General features: G+C 42.2%; 2 protein-coding genes across 9 annotated transcripts in view; one reads left to right on the top strand and one right to left on the bottom strand.

Annotated features, from left to right (window-relative positions):
- Nucleotides 1-11,871, bottom strand: part of LOC141572933 (uncharacterized) — a 36,409-nt gene extending 24,538 nt beyond the window's left edge. For 2 of the 3 annotated variants that reach the window (XR_012498504.2, XM_088791994.1), the window contains exon 1: nt 11,237-11,855. Coding sequence is in view for 1 of the 3 variants with exons in the window: in XM_088791994.1 (XP_088648120.1) it covers nt 11,237-11,390 (154 nt within the window). In the remaining 2 variants the exon portion in view is untranslated. Of the gene's footprint in view, nt 1-9,201; nt 9,300-11,236 lie in introns of all 3 variants that reach the window. The other variant, XR_016018918.1, reaches the window with a different exon arrangement.
- A 77-nt stretch (nt 11,872-11,948) lies between these two features.
- The window catches only part of SLC16A9 (solute carrier family 16 member 9), a 55,491-nt gene continuing 52,474 nt past the window's right edge, over nt 11,949-14,965 (top strand). For 4 of the 6 annotated variants that reach the window (XM_019731821.3, XM_019731817.3, XM_019731820.3 and 1 more), the window contains exon 1: nt 11,949-12,218. The gene's annotated coding sequence lies outside the window, so the exon portion shown is untranslated. Of the gene's footprint in view, nt 12,219-12,467; nt 12,635-14,965 lie in introns of all 6 variants that reach the window. The other 2 variants (XM_019731818.3, XM_019731816.3) reach the window with 1 other exon arrangement.

The raw sequence follows: 14,965 nt of genomic DNA, 5'->3' as shown, positions 1-14,965 counted from the left end.
TCTCTTCCCGTTTTCTTGATTCCTCATTTTCTGACAGTGTTAAAATATAACTGTTGAACTTCTGCTTTCTGAGCTTTTGAAAAACAAAGTCTCTCTGTCCTTTAGACATTTTGACTTTTTACATTGCGTACCCGTGCTTCACAAAATTCTGATCACTTCCATGTGATGGCCATCTTCTCAGATTTTGCCCAATCATTAATGTGAGGTTTCATAAGAGACCTAATGAAGTGTGAAAGGAATCTAGGACCTTTGAGACTTCCTAGTTAACTGACTCTTACTTAACCTTTCAGTGGTGTTGTATATTTAACCATAAGCCAAATAGAGTCAAACTATTTGAGCATTTGTTGTAACAGAAAATCCTTTTTTTTCCCTATACCATATTGTCGGACATGTCCTTTGGAATATAAGGGTCAACTCCTGTTGATGTGATGTATTTCTCCCCAATTCCCTCTATTTAGAATTTGTTGGAGCCTATTAGGTTACTGATAAGGGAGTAAAGTCAATCCCATCTTCAGGCAATTGTTTCTTTTGCCTGTGCTTCCAGGCAGTGGAAATATGGTTACAAGCATGGACTCTGAAGCCACGACTCTGCAGCCTGGGTCCAAATCTTACAGCTTAATAACCCTGTGTCTCTGCCTCCTTACATATAAAATAAGTGCCTGTATTGTAGGTTTGTAGAGAAGATAAAATGAGATGACTGGTGTAAAGTAGTTGGCACATTTTTTGGCATTTGGAAAACCCACAATCCACGGTGGATTGGTATTACCAGCATTCTCAGGTGGGGGCAGAGGTGACGTGGCTCCCTTCAATCTGAGTGTCAGTGAGCCTCAATCACCCTGCTTGTTCTATAATACACTTCCCCCTTTTCCTTAGAATGATCTCACATTAATCTACCCCATTTCATTGGACCCAAAATGTGATTGTGTTCCACTGGACCCTGGCCCAGTTCTGGGAGAGGTATAGATCTACATTAGTGGACCCTGCAGGGCTTTCTTTGGTCCTGTTATTCTGGGACCTGGCAATTACAACTAGATACCATAATGTGACTTGAGGCAACAAAGGCTACTTGATAAATATCGCTTTCAATAAGTAATGAGAGTCTTAATATGCAAGTGTTGTGGCTTTGTAATTGGAAATAGGTCGCTTTTCCTTCATTCTTCACAAATATTCATTCAGTTCCTTTTCACCAGGCATGGTGCTGGGCAGCCAGGTCAAAGTGGTGAAAAAAATATAGTTCCTTTTCTCGTGGAGTTTATAGTCTAGAGGGGAGAAATGAAGGAATGCCCACACGATGCAATTGCAATTGGGGGAAGTATTAAGAAGGACATGCTGAGGTGTTACGAAGGGTATGGAGGATACCAGTAGCAGCAACTCTTGAGAGTTTGTTAGACATGCAGAATCCTGGCTCCCCCAGACCTACTGAATTCAGGAATACCTACTGCATTGTAATCAGATTCCTATGCATGCTATAATTTGAGAAACATTGATGGGGAGGAAAGCTCACTGGACTAACTGTTCCTACCGTCTGGCTACTGAACAGTTATGTGATCTCTGAGCAAGTTGCTTAACCTCTCTGGGTCTCATACTTCTCTGTCAAAACAAAATAGAACCAAGAAAAACAACTAAAATGACATAAAACTACTTGCTTTTCATATTGAAATAGTATGAATATTAAGTGACCTGAACTGAAACTCACTTGAAAATATATAACAGAAAGGAGTTATATACATCTATGCCATTTTATAACTATCAAGAACACAGAAGTAACTCTGTGAGGTAAGGGGCCTGGGACTACCTTTAGCAGAATTGGAACAGGATTGTTTTCATAAATGGCAACAATATTCATAGCATGTATGTATGTATGTATACAGCCTGGGTTAAGTAACACATTTTTCGTTGGTTGGCTTTCCGTGAAATTGCATAGAACTTAATATCCCCGTACACTGTTATAATCAACCCTGCACCTGAAATGGATGGGTTTTCTTAACTTGCCACTAATAGATATGAATTGTCTAGCCATGCCTGAATTCAGGTATCTACATGCTGTTAATTTCATAATTTCTTGGTATCAACTCAATTGGCCTCGCATCCTTCCCAGTTCTGTGGTTTCTTAAAGAGATTTTTCTGACTTTTAGAAGACAGGTCAGAAAATGCCTGTTAGAATCCTTAGTATTTATAAATGGCAATAACTCTAATTGGACTGCACTGTGCTAAGTGTTTTTCATACATTATGTCATTTAATGTGTACTAATAAATCTATAAAGTATTTCCATTTTGCAGATGAGGAGGTACAGGCTCAGAGGAATTAAGTAAAATGCTCAAGTTCACACAGCATCCTGAGTGTGGTGACACAGTTAGAAAGTGAGAGAACTAAGACCCTCAACTCAAAACCATCTGCCTCTAGAACCCTATTCTTAGCCATTCAGTTAGTCTGCCTAATATCAAGCCAGAGAAGTGAATTTCCACTGGCTCCTCATTTTGAAGGCAAGAAGAGTTTGCATTACAATTAAGCATCTTAGTCTTACACTCAAGGATTCGGTGAGTAAAATGAAACCCAGCTCTGGGCCACGATTGGGGTGAACTGCTTCTGTAGAAACTGAGGTCGAGGTATGAAAGAGGATCTTAAATGTGTGGTGTTTGTGCAACCATGTAAACCAGGTTTTTGTTCTGGGTTGCTGTCTGCATGACTGTTATTTGCTAACCTTACTGGAACAGTCCTACTAACTGAGCAAGCTGAAGGCAAGTTGCCATGTAGGCCAGTCTGAGATCAGCAGTGAGCCCAGATTTATTTATAAACCCACGGGAAAGGCCCCTGAGCTCGTTTTGCCATCTGACGGGACCATAGTGAGGGAAGATTAATGCAAGAGCACAGGAAGTCCTTGGTGGCCAACTGGGTTTCCAGTCTGAGCCTTTTGCCCTTTCGGCCAGAAGGTCGCTATAGACTCTTCTTTGGAGGATCAGTGTCCCTGGACTCCTGTATAAGGTGTGATCTCAAGGTACAGACACTGACTTTTTGGGTGTTGTTTACAAAGTTGATCATGACTTGCATCATGGAGATCATTTACTCAATAAATATTTATCAAGCATGCATTGCGTATCTGGTAGCATTGTAGGCATAGAGAAATATTGTGGTACCTGTTTTTATGGAGCTTGCCTTCTGATGGAGGAGGCAGACAACAAACCGATACATGCATGAGAATTTCAGATAGTGCTAGGTGCCTTGGCAAAAATAAAACAGAGCAATGAGAGAAAGGGTTTATGTGGGGAAGACTATTTTAACCAGGAGGATCTAAGAACACTTTCCTGAGAAGATGACGTTGGAGCCGAGGCCTGATTGATGTGGAGCCAGTGAGGTGGAGACCTGGGGGAAGAGGACTTCAGAGGCAGAGAATAGCAGGTACAAAGGCCCTTAGGTAGGCAGAACTCAGCAAAACATTAGGATATGCAGTGTGACTACAGCTTAGTGAACACATGGGGAGTTAATGTTCCAGGATTGATCAAAATCAGCTACTACCATGTTTCCCCGAAAATAAGACCTAGCTGGACAATCAGCTCTAATGCATCTTTTGGAGCAAAAATTAATATAAGACCCAATATATATTATATTATATTGTATTATATATTATATCATATCATATCATATCATATCATATCATATCATATTATATTATAATATTATAATATTATAAAGACCGTGTCTTATAGTAAAATAAGACTGGGTTTTATATTAACTTTTGCTCCAAAATATGCATCAGAGCTGATTGTCTGGCTAGGTCTTATTTCGGGGAAACACGGTATGTAACTTCTCTGACATTTGCGCCACAACCTGGGTGCTTAAGGAAATTTTGTCCTGGCAGCATATATAGAAAGAACATGAAGACTTCTGGTGTTCTGTGTCATTAGTGGTGGCACACATCCCAACTTATGTTAAACAGTGAACCCATCTCTCTCTGAGGGTTGCAATTTTTCCACAGTTATTCCAGGCTGATCATATCTAGCCCCCTAACTGGTCACAGTGTTAGTTAGCTCCATCACTCTACTAGTTGAATTAAAAGGCTGCGTTTTTAGGATATCTTTAAAAAAAAACCATAAGCAGAGCAAAAATTGCATCTGCTGTAGTTTCTTTTTTTAATAATAGCTTTATTGCAATATAATTCATACACTATACAATTCATCTAACATGTACAATTCAATTATTTTAGTATATTTCCAGAGTGTGCAACCATTGCCACAATCAATTTTAGAACATTTTAATCACCCTATAAACAAACCCAGTATCCATGAGTTCCCATTATCAGTTACTCCCCATTTTCCTTTAACCTACCCTCCTTCAAAGCTGCCACCCCTACCGCCCTAGAAAACTCCTAATCTACTTTCTATCTCTGTTGATTTTCCTATTCCAGGCATTTCATATAAATAGAATCATACAACAAATAGCCTTTTGTGTTTGGGTTCTTTATGGCCGAATAATTATTCATTGTATGGATATACCGCATTGTATATATCCATTCATCAATTGATGGACATTGGGACTGTTTCTACTTTTTGGCAATTATGAATAACGCTGCTATGAATATTCATGAACACATTTTTCTGTGAGGATATTTGTTGTCATTTATTTTGGTTAATGACATATACCTGTTAATGGAATTATTGGGTCATGTGGTAACTCTACTTTTAAACTTTTGAGGAATTACCAGACTATTTTACAAAGTGGCTGACCCATATCTATAGTTTTTAAAAAGGTTTTCTCTTGATTTCTAGGGGAAAAAGAACATTTTTTGTCACCCTGATAATCCTCAGTATTTCATATGTTAAATAGGTAAATTATGAAATGAAAGCTAACGATAAAAACATTGCCTCCTTCCTCTTGATTTGAGTTTTAAAACCTTCATCTATTTTCTTTAAATCTCTATGCCATCTAGCAATCACAGCTGATTATGTGGGTTCCTTATTACCCATTTCATGTCAAAAAGTTAATTACATAAGAAATTACTCACATATTCTGCAAGTACCTTAGGGCAGATAATAAAGATCCAAGTTAACATGAGATACATTTTTGTTGATGGAGATTAGATTTATTCAGTTAGTAGTTACTGGATACCTACTCTAAGCCAGGCATGTTCGAGGTACTGGATATTTTCCTCACTATTTTCTACTTTAGGAGGTTCACTTTATTTGTTGTGTGGTTAGAGGGATACTGTGTAATGATTCTTATAGCTCATTTTTCATAAGCAGACCCTTTGCAGACTGACTTTTGGGCTCTTGGTATTCATTAGCTGCACACTTCTCTTTATAAAATATACTATTTGGGCCACATTTCATCAGTCAAATTTATTGAAGATTATAGTTGTCAGCACGATGGGAGTTCCATTGGGTATTTCTTTTCCCACCCCACAGCAAAGTTCATTTCTTGATTGATTTTGTGGTATATTATAATGCTATTGGCTAAAGAACCTGTTGAAAAATAATCTTGACCATCCAAGGAAAAATTGAATTAATAGCCTATCCAAGAATTACATCTAAGTCAGAATCCAACCTTTCTATTCATTAAGACCATTGTTGACAGAAGGTGGACCCAAGTTGATATCTGAGGAATGACTTTGTTGGTTGGTTTTCAGACTTTGTTGGTTGCTGGACTATTGATTTCCTGGACTGGTGACCATACCTGCCTGTCACTACAGAAAATCTACTTGAATGAATTTCAAGAACTCAGATGCAGGTTTTGATGAGACATCCCGAAAGAGTGTTATATATGACAGCGATTCATAATCATTGTAAATTAGTCAATGGACAGAATTTTCCTCGTCTAACTATGTGTAGGAGAGGGAAGATTAAAACCCTAGCTGGGGTTCTTTGGTATACTCATGAGAGTAAACACACGTATACCACTATGTTTTAGGCTTTTTTAAAATTTGGTTTCATTTACTGAATCTTTATAACCATCATAGAGACAGGCATTATTCTCCCCCATTTTACACATGAGGAAACAGGCACAGAAATAATAAGGAACTGCAAGGTTACAAAGCTCATAGGTAGTCTTGGCTTCAGGTTGTGTGCTTTTATTCTCTATTTCCTTCACCTCTTATCATTCAGCCTTTTGAACTCTGTTTTTTCATCTGAAAATGAGTAGATTAAACACTGCATTGTACCTGCTAATCTCCAAGGCCTATTCTGGTTCTAAGACTGATTCAAACTCCGCAGTCTTAAAAGAAGCGTTCATGACCATGTGTGGCTAAGGGAAAGCATCAAGGTATAAAGTATCCTGAGAATGTTAAAATACCCAGAAGCAGCCTCTTCCAGCCTCCAAAGATGTCTAGAGGACCAGGTTCAAGGGAAGGAAATGCCCATAATTATCATTGTACATGATGTTGAGACTTAATTCAGCTTTCATTTGGTGGGTGCCAGAGTCTTGGTGGGTGCCACCATGCAAGTATTTGTACTGTGGGTCATACCACTCTAGATATAGAAATGTAATGATTTTTCTCTAAGGCAAGAGTGATGGATGTGGTTGTGGATAATAGAGCTATTGGCTTGCCTCAGTTTGGGCCACCAGTACATCTGGGGTTTGATTGGTACTTGCTTATTGCTGCCAAAGGATCTGGCACCTTCCTTCTAAGGTCTCTTTAGCCTAACAGTCAACCCAGATTCCTCTTGATTAGGACAGGCCTATTTCCAGTGAAACTTTAGCGTTTACTTTGCAGGCACCACTATTCACTATACTGCTATTGAATAGGTTTTCTCTGTTTTGTTTCTATTGCATATGTTTACCCATCTACGATCATAGTATCTAAACCACAAATTAGAAAATTTGAGTCTGACAAAAGAATTTTGTACCATTTCCAACTGCAAAAAAAAAAAAAAAAAAAAAAAAAAAAAATTATTAAAGGTATATTTTAGATTTCGAGTGTCTTAAAATGTTTTTGTGTGTTTTATTGTAATAATGAGATATGATATTTGAAATATGGACTATTGTAGAAGATCCTGCAGCATGAGGCACATTCCCTAATTTCCAACAATTCTTTATAAGCTCTTGTGAGAAACCTGGAAGCCATCCCAAGCTTTTCTTTTTACTAATCTCTCCTATCCATCAGTTACATGGTACTTCTTAATTTCTCTGATTGGTCCCCTTGTCTTTTAATAATTTTATAGGTTACACATTTTCATAATATTTTGCCTCAGCTATTAAATCAGCCTTGTTGAGGTTTTGGCAATTATTTTTAACCTTTTAAACCACAATTACTTTTGCACCAACCTAGTACAGAGACTCTCCTATGTGCCAAGCACTGTCCTGGATCATGGGATAAAGCTGTGAACAAGCAGAGTGAAGGCCGGGTCACCTACAGTCTTACAGATGTGGACCCTGGACTTGCACTGCCTGTGTTTACCTCCTGTCTCTGCTGTTTTGGTGCTCTCTAACTTTGGACAGCTCATGGGGCCTTTGAACCCCATGGGGCCTTAGTTTCTCATCTGTAAAATGGGTTATACTTGCCCAATACAATTAAATGAAACAGTTCTTATAATTACTTAGAATAGAATACAGCTTGGCAGAGTAAAGCAACTGAAGAATTCAATGATCTGTTGCAGGGAAAAAAAATTACTGACAGTTTGAGCAGGCAGTCATTCATTTGCTCATTTGGCCATTCACAGGCTCTAGGGAGCAGTGATGAACAAGACAGACAGTATCTGCTCTCAGAAGAGGATAGTTTCACTGTGCAAACAAACGATGAGCACATTACAGATGTCATGAGTTCTATACATGGAGATATACTGGATGCTTTGGTAACGGGTACACATGAAGGTATATATTGTTTTGGGTTACGGCCTTGAAACCATGTAGTACAAACCAGAAGAATATGAACTGGAAAGCATATCTATGTGTACACACCCACACACATACAGGACATGTACACTCTGTAATTTTACGTTTCCGATGTCCATTTTCATGACTATAGAGTGCTGGTTCCAAGCATGGTTCTCTGCTGCATGGAATTTGAACCCCAGCCTACCTCTCATTAACTGTGTGATTGGGGGCAAATTATTTAACTTTTCTCAATTTCATTTTCATCATTGGAAAATACAGATGATCATAACAGCACCTACTTCTTAGGTTTATTGTGAGACTCAGACAAGTTACTATGTGTAAGATGTCAATCCTCAGTCTTAGCTCTTACCAGCCTAGAATCATTTTCCAAAGGTAGAGTGGGAAGAGGACAGGCTTAGCGATCAGCCAAAGCAAGGCCTGATTCCTACTCCATCACTTATCTATTGAGTGACTCAGCAAGTAGCTTAACCTCTCCAAACTCCATTTTAGTTTTCTCATCTGTAAAATGGCGGTAACAATACTTAACCACTTGAGATTGTTTGAGGGGTAAATGAGATAGCATAGTTCTTGGTAATTACCAGGTACTCAAAGAATAGTGTTTATCTCTACCACTCCCTGCTCCAAAAAAATAAATTAAAATCATTTGAGCCAGACGCTACGATGAAGTAAAGGCAAGAAAAGACGAAACAATATTCTGGAGAATTTCAAGTAACAATATGATATAGTATGTCTTGAAGGTCACTTTTCCCCACAGGGGCACTTATATTTCGTAGGTGGTTGGTGATTGTGACACCATGGACCAAGCATATATGGTTTGGACCCACACATGATGCAGCAGACGGTGATGGTGAGCCACTGCCAGACTTCCTTTCCTCAATCTTTATCTTTCTTATCTTGAAAGCCCTTTGATGAGACAGCTCACTCATTCCTAGGGTTGCCAGGAGTCAGAGCCAACTCAACAGCAGGTAATGACTACAAAGGTCAATTTTAACATTTGAAAACTTGTCCTTTTCCTCAAAAGTTCTACAAGCCTCAAAGGGAATGATTTATGCATTTCTATTATTTTCTGATCTTTTATCTGTTAGAGTGTCAACGAAAGAAATGGAATTAATAGAATGATCTTTAGATCTCTGAGCTAACTGCTATAAGAACTCTAAATTCTATCTTCTTTAGTTATTTTTATTTCAAAGTGTAGTGCCTATGTAGCTACGCTCTCATTCATAAACAAGGTAAGAACCAAGCATACAAAAGAAAAGGAACCTACTCTGGTATAATAAGTCAGGAAATAAAGTCTGGTCAGCTGGGCAGTGGGCAGTCGCTGGACCAGTGACTCAGGTGCTATGCAAATGGCCCACCCTTCCCTGACCAACTCATACCTTCTTCTGCCTTCTGTTTCTGCTGGGATGAGGACCACAGAGCACTTTCAGGCTAATTTCTCCATCTTATTCTTTGGAAGATTGAGGCAGCAAGTATTCTAAGAAAGGGAGAACTTAGAATTCACAAATCAAAAACTTCTTAATAAATGCTCCATAATAATAATAGTACAAGGCAAAGAATGAATCCCTTGTTCAGGACATCATTTCTGTATTCATTTTTCTTTAAAGGTTTTCCCTCAGGTTTCTTTCTTCCTAAGAAGAAAGAAGCTGGTTCATTTAAATCCAGCTTATTTAATGACCTGCCTTTTTCTCTCACTTCATCCTGTTAAATGTACATTGACTTATGGGCCCAAGAGAGACCCAAAGGGCAGGGGCTGCACAGAGCTGTAAAGCCAGTGATATTGAATGGATCTGACCCTTATCTTGCAAGCAGATCATGCATGTTCGTGTCACTGGGGTTGAAAATCCTGGATGCTAGTAGGGTGGTAGTTTCTGTCTACTCTCTGCAAACCTGCTCCCCACCCGTTCTGCCCTGGGCAGGGGGTGGGGTGATCAGCACCTCTTTAGCTTCTCTGGGTCAAATTCCATTCATAGGTAAAGCATCAGGCTTGGATTAGATTTCTGAGTTCTCTTACACGCTCTGCTGAGGTGTGACTGAACAATGAACCTTCACAAGGCGATGGGAGCAATTTTCACATTCCAGCCTGGCAGTAATTTCCTAAACCAAGTGGCCACTTGTTCCAAAGCCAGCTTCCATGCTTCCTAAGTTCTCTGGCTGTCCTCTGCCTACTTCATTCATTACATTGAGTCTGGACCTCCAGCCAGCCATTTGAGTTTTTGACCTGTGGGATCCAGTCCTAAACTAAAGTTGGTCCATGCTGATGTAAGGATAAGCTCATTTTCAGTTCTTAGTTGATAGGTGTGGACAGGGCCGAGCAGACATGGAGTGCTGATCATATACTCTCTTTGAAAGAAATCTGGGAAAAATTGGTGAAGATAAGAACGGGGACATGGGAACTTCGGAAAACAATTGGTGAACACAAATATTTTTCAAGTAGTATTTCCTTTTTCCCAGTATAACTTTATATACATTGATTGGTTTGACCAACAATCAAGAGGACATTTGCTCTGGTGATTAGGGGTTATTTGAATCAAAGAAAAAACATTCTAAAAATATCTTTTATTGAAACGTATAGCGAAAAGTACACAAATTATCAGTGTACAGGTCAATGCATATTACAAAGTGAACACCCTTGAGTGACCACAAACCACTTGAGTAACCATCATGTTCAAGATTAGAACATGTTGAGAAGTCCCTATGTTGTGCCTTCTTCTCAGAAATACATTTTTTATGGTGTTGATAGCATTACCTCTCCATTTCTCCTTCCAGAACCGATTCCTGGGACCACCTTTCTCTTGTTCTTACTTTTATTATTATTTTTTTCCTAAATCTCTCTCCCTCTTGGGACAAAACAGAACAATATTAGCTAATTCTGCCCATTTTCTTCCCCATAACATGTAAGTCAGTAAATTGGGTAGAACCGAATGGTGTGGGGGCAAAGGGATGAACTGCTGTTTTCATATCTATAAGAAAACGACATGTGTGGCTAGGGTCCAAAGGGTTTCTTTGTGGTTTTCGTTTTTGTTTTTTGAATTATTCTCATCTCACATAGGTTGGTTCCATGATGCAGGTAACATGAGAAAAAGGAAGCTCAAGAAGGTTAAGCAGCTTAATCTGGACTTCAGAAACCAACCAGCCCTTTGGGGGTCTTTGTCTAAGTCAGAACCAGATCGTTCATTGTGTAAGGGAATTTTCATCCCCGTGATGGACAGCCCTAGCCCCTTTGAAAAGCTAGTAGAAGTTATGGAGCCCCTTCCCGAAAATATGTACACACACGGGAAACCGAAAAGTGTATATTACTTTGGAGGGTTCACACACCTGGTGAGCCCCTGATACCTATGGACTGTCCCCAGTCTGCTGCCGTGACTCTATGGGGCTACAGCACAAATCCATGTCCACACCCATGCCCATTACCTTTCAGCCAAAGATAGAAGCGTACTGTCAGTGCAGTCCACCTGCAGGACAGACGGAAAGTCCTTAGATGCAGCTTCTCTCCCTCAGCACGCTGTGTGCACTGCGGGGACGCCCGCCTTTCCGTGGAGCTGTCACAAAGGATAGCAATTGGCATCCCCACTCTTCACCGCCCAGAAGCACCGACTCCACAGAGTTCTGGTGCCCGTTTCTCTGCGGCCACTGCTGGATGGGGTATACAGCTCCGGCCAGAAGGCTCCCAGCGGTCCCAGGAGCCTGGAAGACCAGGGGCAACTCCCACACATCTCTGGACCTCAGCGCCCTGCAAATGCGCACAGTCCTTGGCCGGCAGCCGCGGGCTCCCGGTGTCGCGCGCGTATGCGCAGGGTGAGGGCGCCTGGCGGGTGGCGCCAAGCTCTTCTGCTGACTTGGTGGCTCCGGGCCGGGCCCGGGTAGTGCCCTTCCTCCTCCTGGCCGACTTGGCCCAGCACGGCTCGGAGCCGCGAGAACTTGAGCAGCGCCCCTACCGCCCGCTTTTCCGCCTCCATCTCCTCCTCCTCCTCCTCCTTCCCCCAGCCACCCGCGCAGTCATAACCGGTTCAGACTGGCCAGGGTGCCCCGAAAAAGAAGAGAGTGAGAAGGGGTGGGAAACACAGGGAATAACTTCCCGGGAGGAGGAGGAGAAAGAGAAGGTGGAGCCCAGAGGAGGGGCCGGCTCCCTCCCTCCATGTGGCCGCGGCCACTGAGGGGCTCGGCGAGGGCAGAGGGCGGCGGTTCCCGGGGCAGCGCGTAGCGGGACCGATTGCCCAATACTCCGGTAGGGGCCGGGGCCGGGGCCGGGCCCCCGGATAAATAGCCGTCTTGCAGGCCCGAGCTGCAGGGGAGAGCGGCGGCCGAGATCCCTACGGCACCACCGGCCGGGTCCGCCCGGGACACCGATCCCTGTGTGGCGCCCTGGAGCCCCCCCACCGAGGCCGGCACACAGGTAAAAGGACAGGAGCTCGCAGGGAGTGTCACAAGGGTTGGCAGCCACCGGTGCTTCCTAGCCTCCCGGAGGCGAGAAGTAACTCCTCCGACTCTGGGCAGGAGGAGGAGGCAGCGACGCTGTCACCCGCGCCCAAGCAGCTTGGAGCTGGTTTCTAGTTTGGGGTGTGTGCCGGGGGGCTGACAGTGTACTGCGTGCTCTCAGGCCCACCCCTTGACAACCCTTTTTTGTTTGGGGTGCTTCTCCGAGGTGCGCAAGTTTTCCCAGGAGTATGCGGGCGGCCTTTTGCACGGAGTTGGAAGAGAGAGCAAGAGAGAAAGAGGGTCCTGGAGGAAGGACGGTGTCCTCGGATGGAATTCACGGAGGAGATCTATCCTGAGACTCCCGAGACAGCTCCTGGTGGCAAAGCGGGGAGTGTATGCGTGGGCAGGGGGAGGGATGCGACTCAGGTGGGCCCCTATTTCCCATAAGGCAGCGAGGCCTCCAGCACCCTGGTTGGTAGTCGCCGCTCAAAGGTGCCCCGGGGAGGGTCGGGGCTGGGGAGGTCCGGGTTCTCCCGGGCTGTGAGCAAAGCAGCGTGCAGGGCGGGCGGATACTGCACGGTCGCGCCAAATTCAGCACCACCAGGTGAGCCCCGGGCGAGCGCTGGAGCCCGCAGCCTCTGCGACCACCGCGGAAGGCACCCGCACCTGGGCCTCCTGGACACAGAGCAGGAACTTGGGAGGACTTGGTGCTGAAAGCTCCATCTGTGGTTCACCCTAGACAACCTCCTGTGGCTCCAGCAACACCCAGAGGCTTTGGAAAGAGCTGATGAACATTTAAAAATTTGGTCATCAAAAACAAATCAAAGCTTCTTGGGTTGCTGGGTTTAATCCAGCCCAGGTCAATCCATCTGGAGGTTTAGGCAAGATTTACACTAAATGTATTATTTATATAGTAAGTTACCTCATATAGCAGCATTTGGGATCAATTTCCTATGTCATAGTTAGTTCGGGTGTATTTTTTTAAATCTTGAATTACTTGGAGAGTAGTTCTGATTGCAGGTGGATCCCCGCCTCCCACCCCCAGGTAGTCAGTTGTTCCATCAGATTTTGTTAATTGGGTGTGTCCTAACAGTTTCTGAGATTTGGGTTGATTTCAGCTATGAGAAAGTCTTCTGTCTGGTGCAGGCAGAGGACTGAGACAGCTAGAGTAGATTCTGAAGTAAAAGCAGGATTATTCATTCTACAACAGCACCTCCTTTTAAATGACATGTGAAGGCTGACAAGTGGGTTAGTACCCGTATCATTGCTAGAAATGTTTTTGTCAGGCCCTGAGAAGTGGAGATTACATCATAAAAGTGTTGAACCTGCAATTTTGCCACAACTCATACTTTTAGCATCACTGACTGCTGACGAGCATCCTTTTCCGTTTCTTCTCTTATGTGTGTAGGCCAGTGGGGTAACAGGGCCCTTCATATCTATAGGGTAAATTTAGGGAAGGACCAAAGATATGAGGAGGTAGATCAGGACACTAGGAAATCTTTTGCGACTTCTCACTGTGATTGAAAAGATGGGGCTGATGATGTGCATTGATTGGCATTGGAATATGTATCAGGGCAGATGATGGTGCTTTGGGGATGGATCTGGTCATGAAACTAGAGCTAGAGGGTGACAATTAGACAGATGTGGTCAGAGTCTCAAGCTTTATCTCCTTAGTATTTTGAACCCTGTTTTTTTGTAGTCTTTTTCTCAAGTGAACTATTTCTTGAACTTAATTCATAGAGCGCAATTGGATATAGAAAGCCAGTGGGAAGATACAAAAAAAACAATGTCATGCTTGAGTAATTACAGCTTTCCAAGAAAGTATCACCTAGTGACTTTTAATTTCAAAAAATTGCAAGAATGCATGTATTTTGAGCGGGTTGGCCTTTTATTTGGGAGATTCTTTGTAGATTTCCTGTGATTGAGACTGAGATATAACTTAAAACTTAGTTCATGGGAAAAACACATGGTCCCTGCCTTGAAAGAGTTTAGCTACAGGGAAAAATAGGCATATTTACAGATATCTACAATACACGAGAGAGTAGATGGAATCATATGGCAACAGCATTAATAATGTGTTCTTAGTGTGGCAGAGAAAAGGACAGGTTCATTCAAGGTTAAGAACTAAGTAAAGTTTTGTGTATGTAGCCTTTGAACTGGGAGTTGAGGAGGGAGAGGATTTCCTCAGTGCAAAAGAGGCCAGCTGGAACAAGGGGTGTGGAAGTCTGATATGTTCACGGGTAGCAGAGAAAGTTAGAGTACCCAGAGCCTGGAATTTAGGATAGATAGTCTGGAAGGCAGGATGGAGCTAGATTATGGAGAACATGGCAAGCCATGCTACGAAACTAAAATGTGACTGACCATTATTATTATACTTTACGAACAATGTAAGCATCCTTAACTGTACTTTACACCTTGAAGTTCAATTTTCTGAGCATCCCCCTAAAATAAATATATGTATAAAATCTCAGTGGAATTTGGTTCCCATAAATAATCATAATAATTATTAATGTTTATAAACCACGATATGTCAAATGAGCCACACACCTTATTTTATCTCTAGAGGCATAACTCTTATCTTAGACTGAGTATTTTAATAAGGTCACTCAGTTAAATAAATGATGCGACCAGGATTTGAACTCCAAAGTCAGTCTTGATAACTTAGCCTTTGAATGATTGTTCTATAACATAACAAGGACATAATACATGTGAAGTGTTATTAAC

The sequence above is a fragment of the Rhinolophus sinicus genome, chromosome 15 (genome assembly GCF_057876585.1).
Source record: "Rhinolophus sinicus isolate RSI-liver-muscle chromosome 15, RSI-T2T, whole genome shotgun sequence".
In the NCBI taxonomy this organism is placed as follows: domain Eukaryota; kingdom Metazoa; phylum Chordata; class Mammalia; order Chiroptera; family Rhinolophidae; genus Rhinolophus; species Rhinolophus sinicus.
This window is presented reverse-complemented; position numbering and strand designations above follow the sequence as displayed.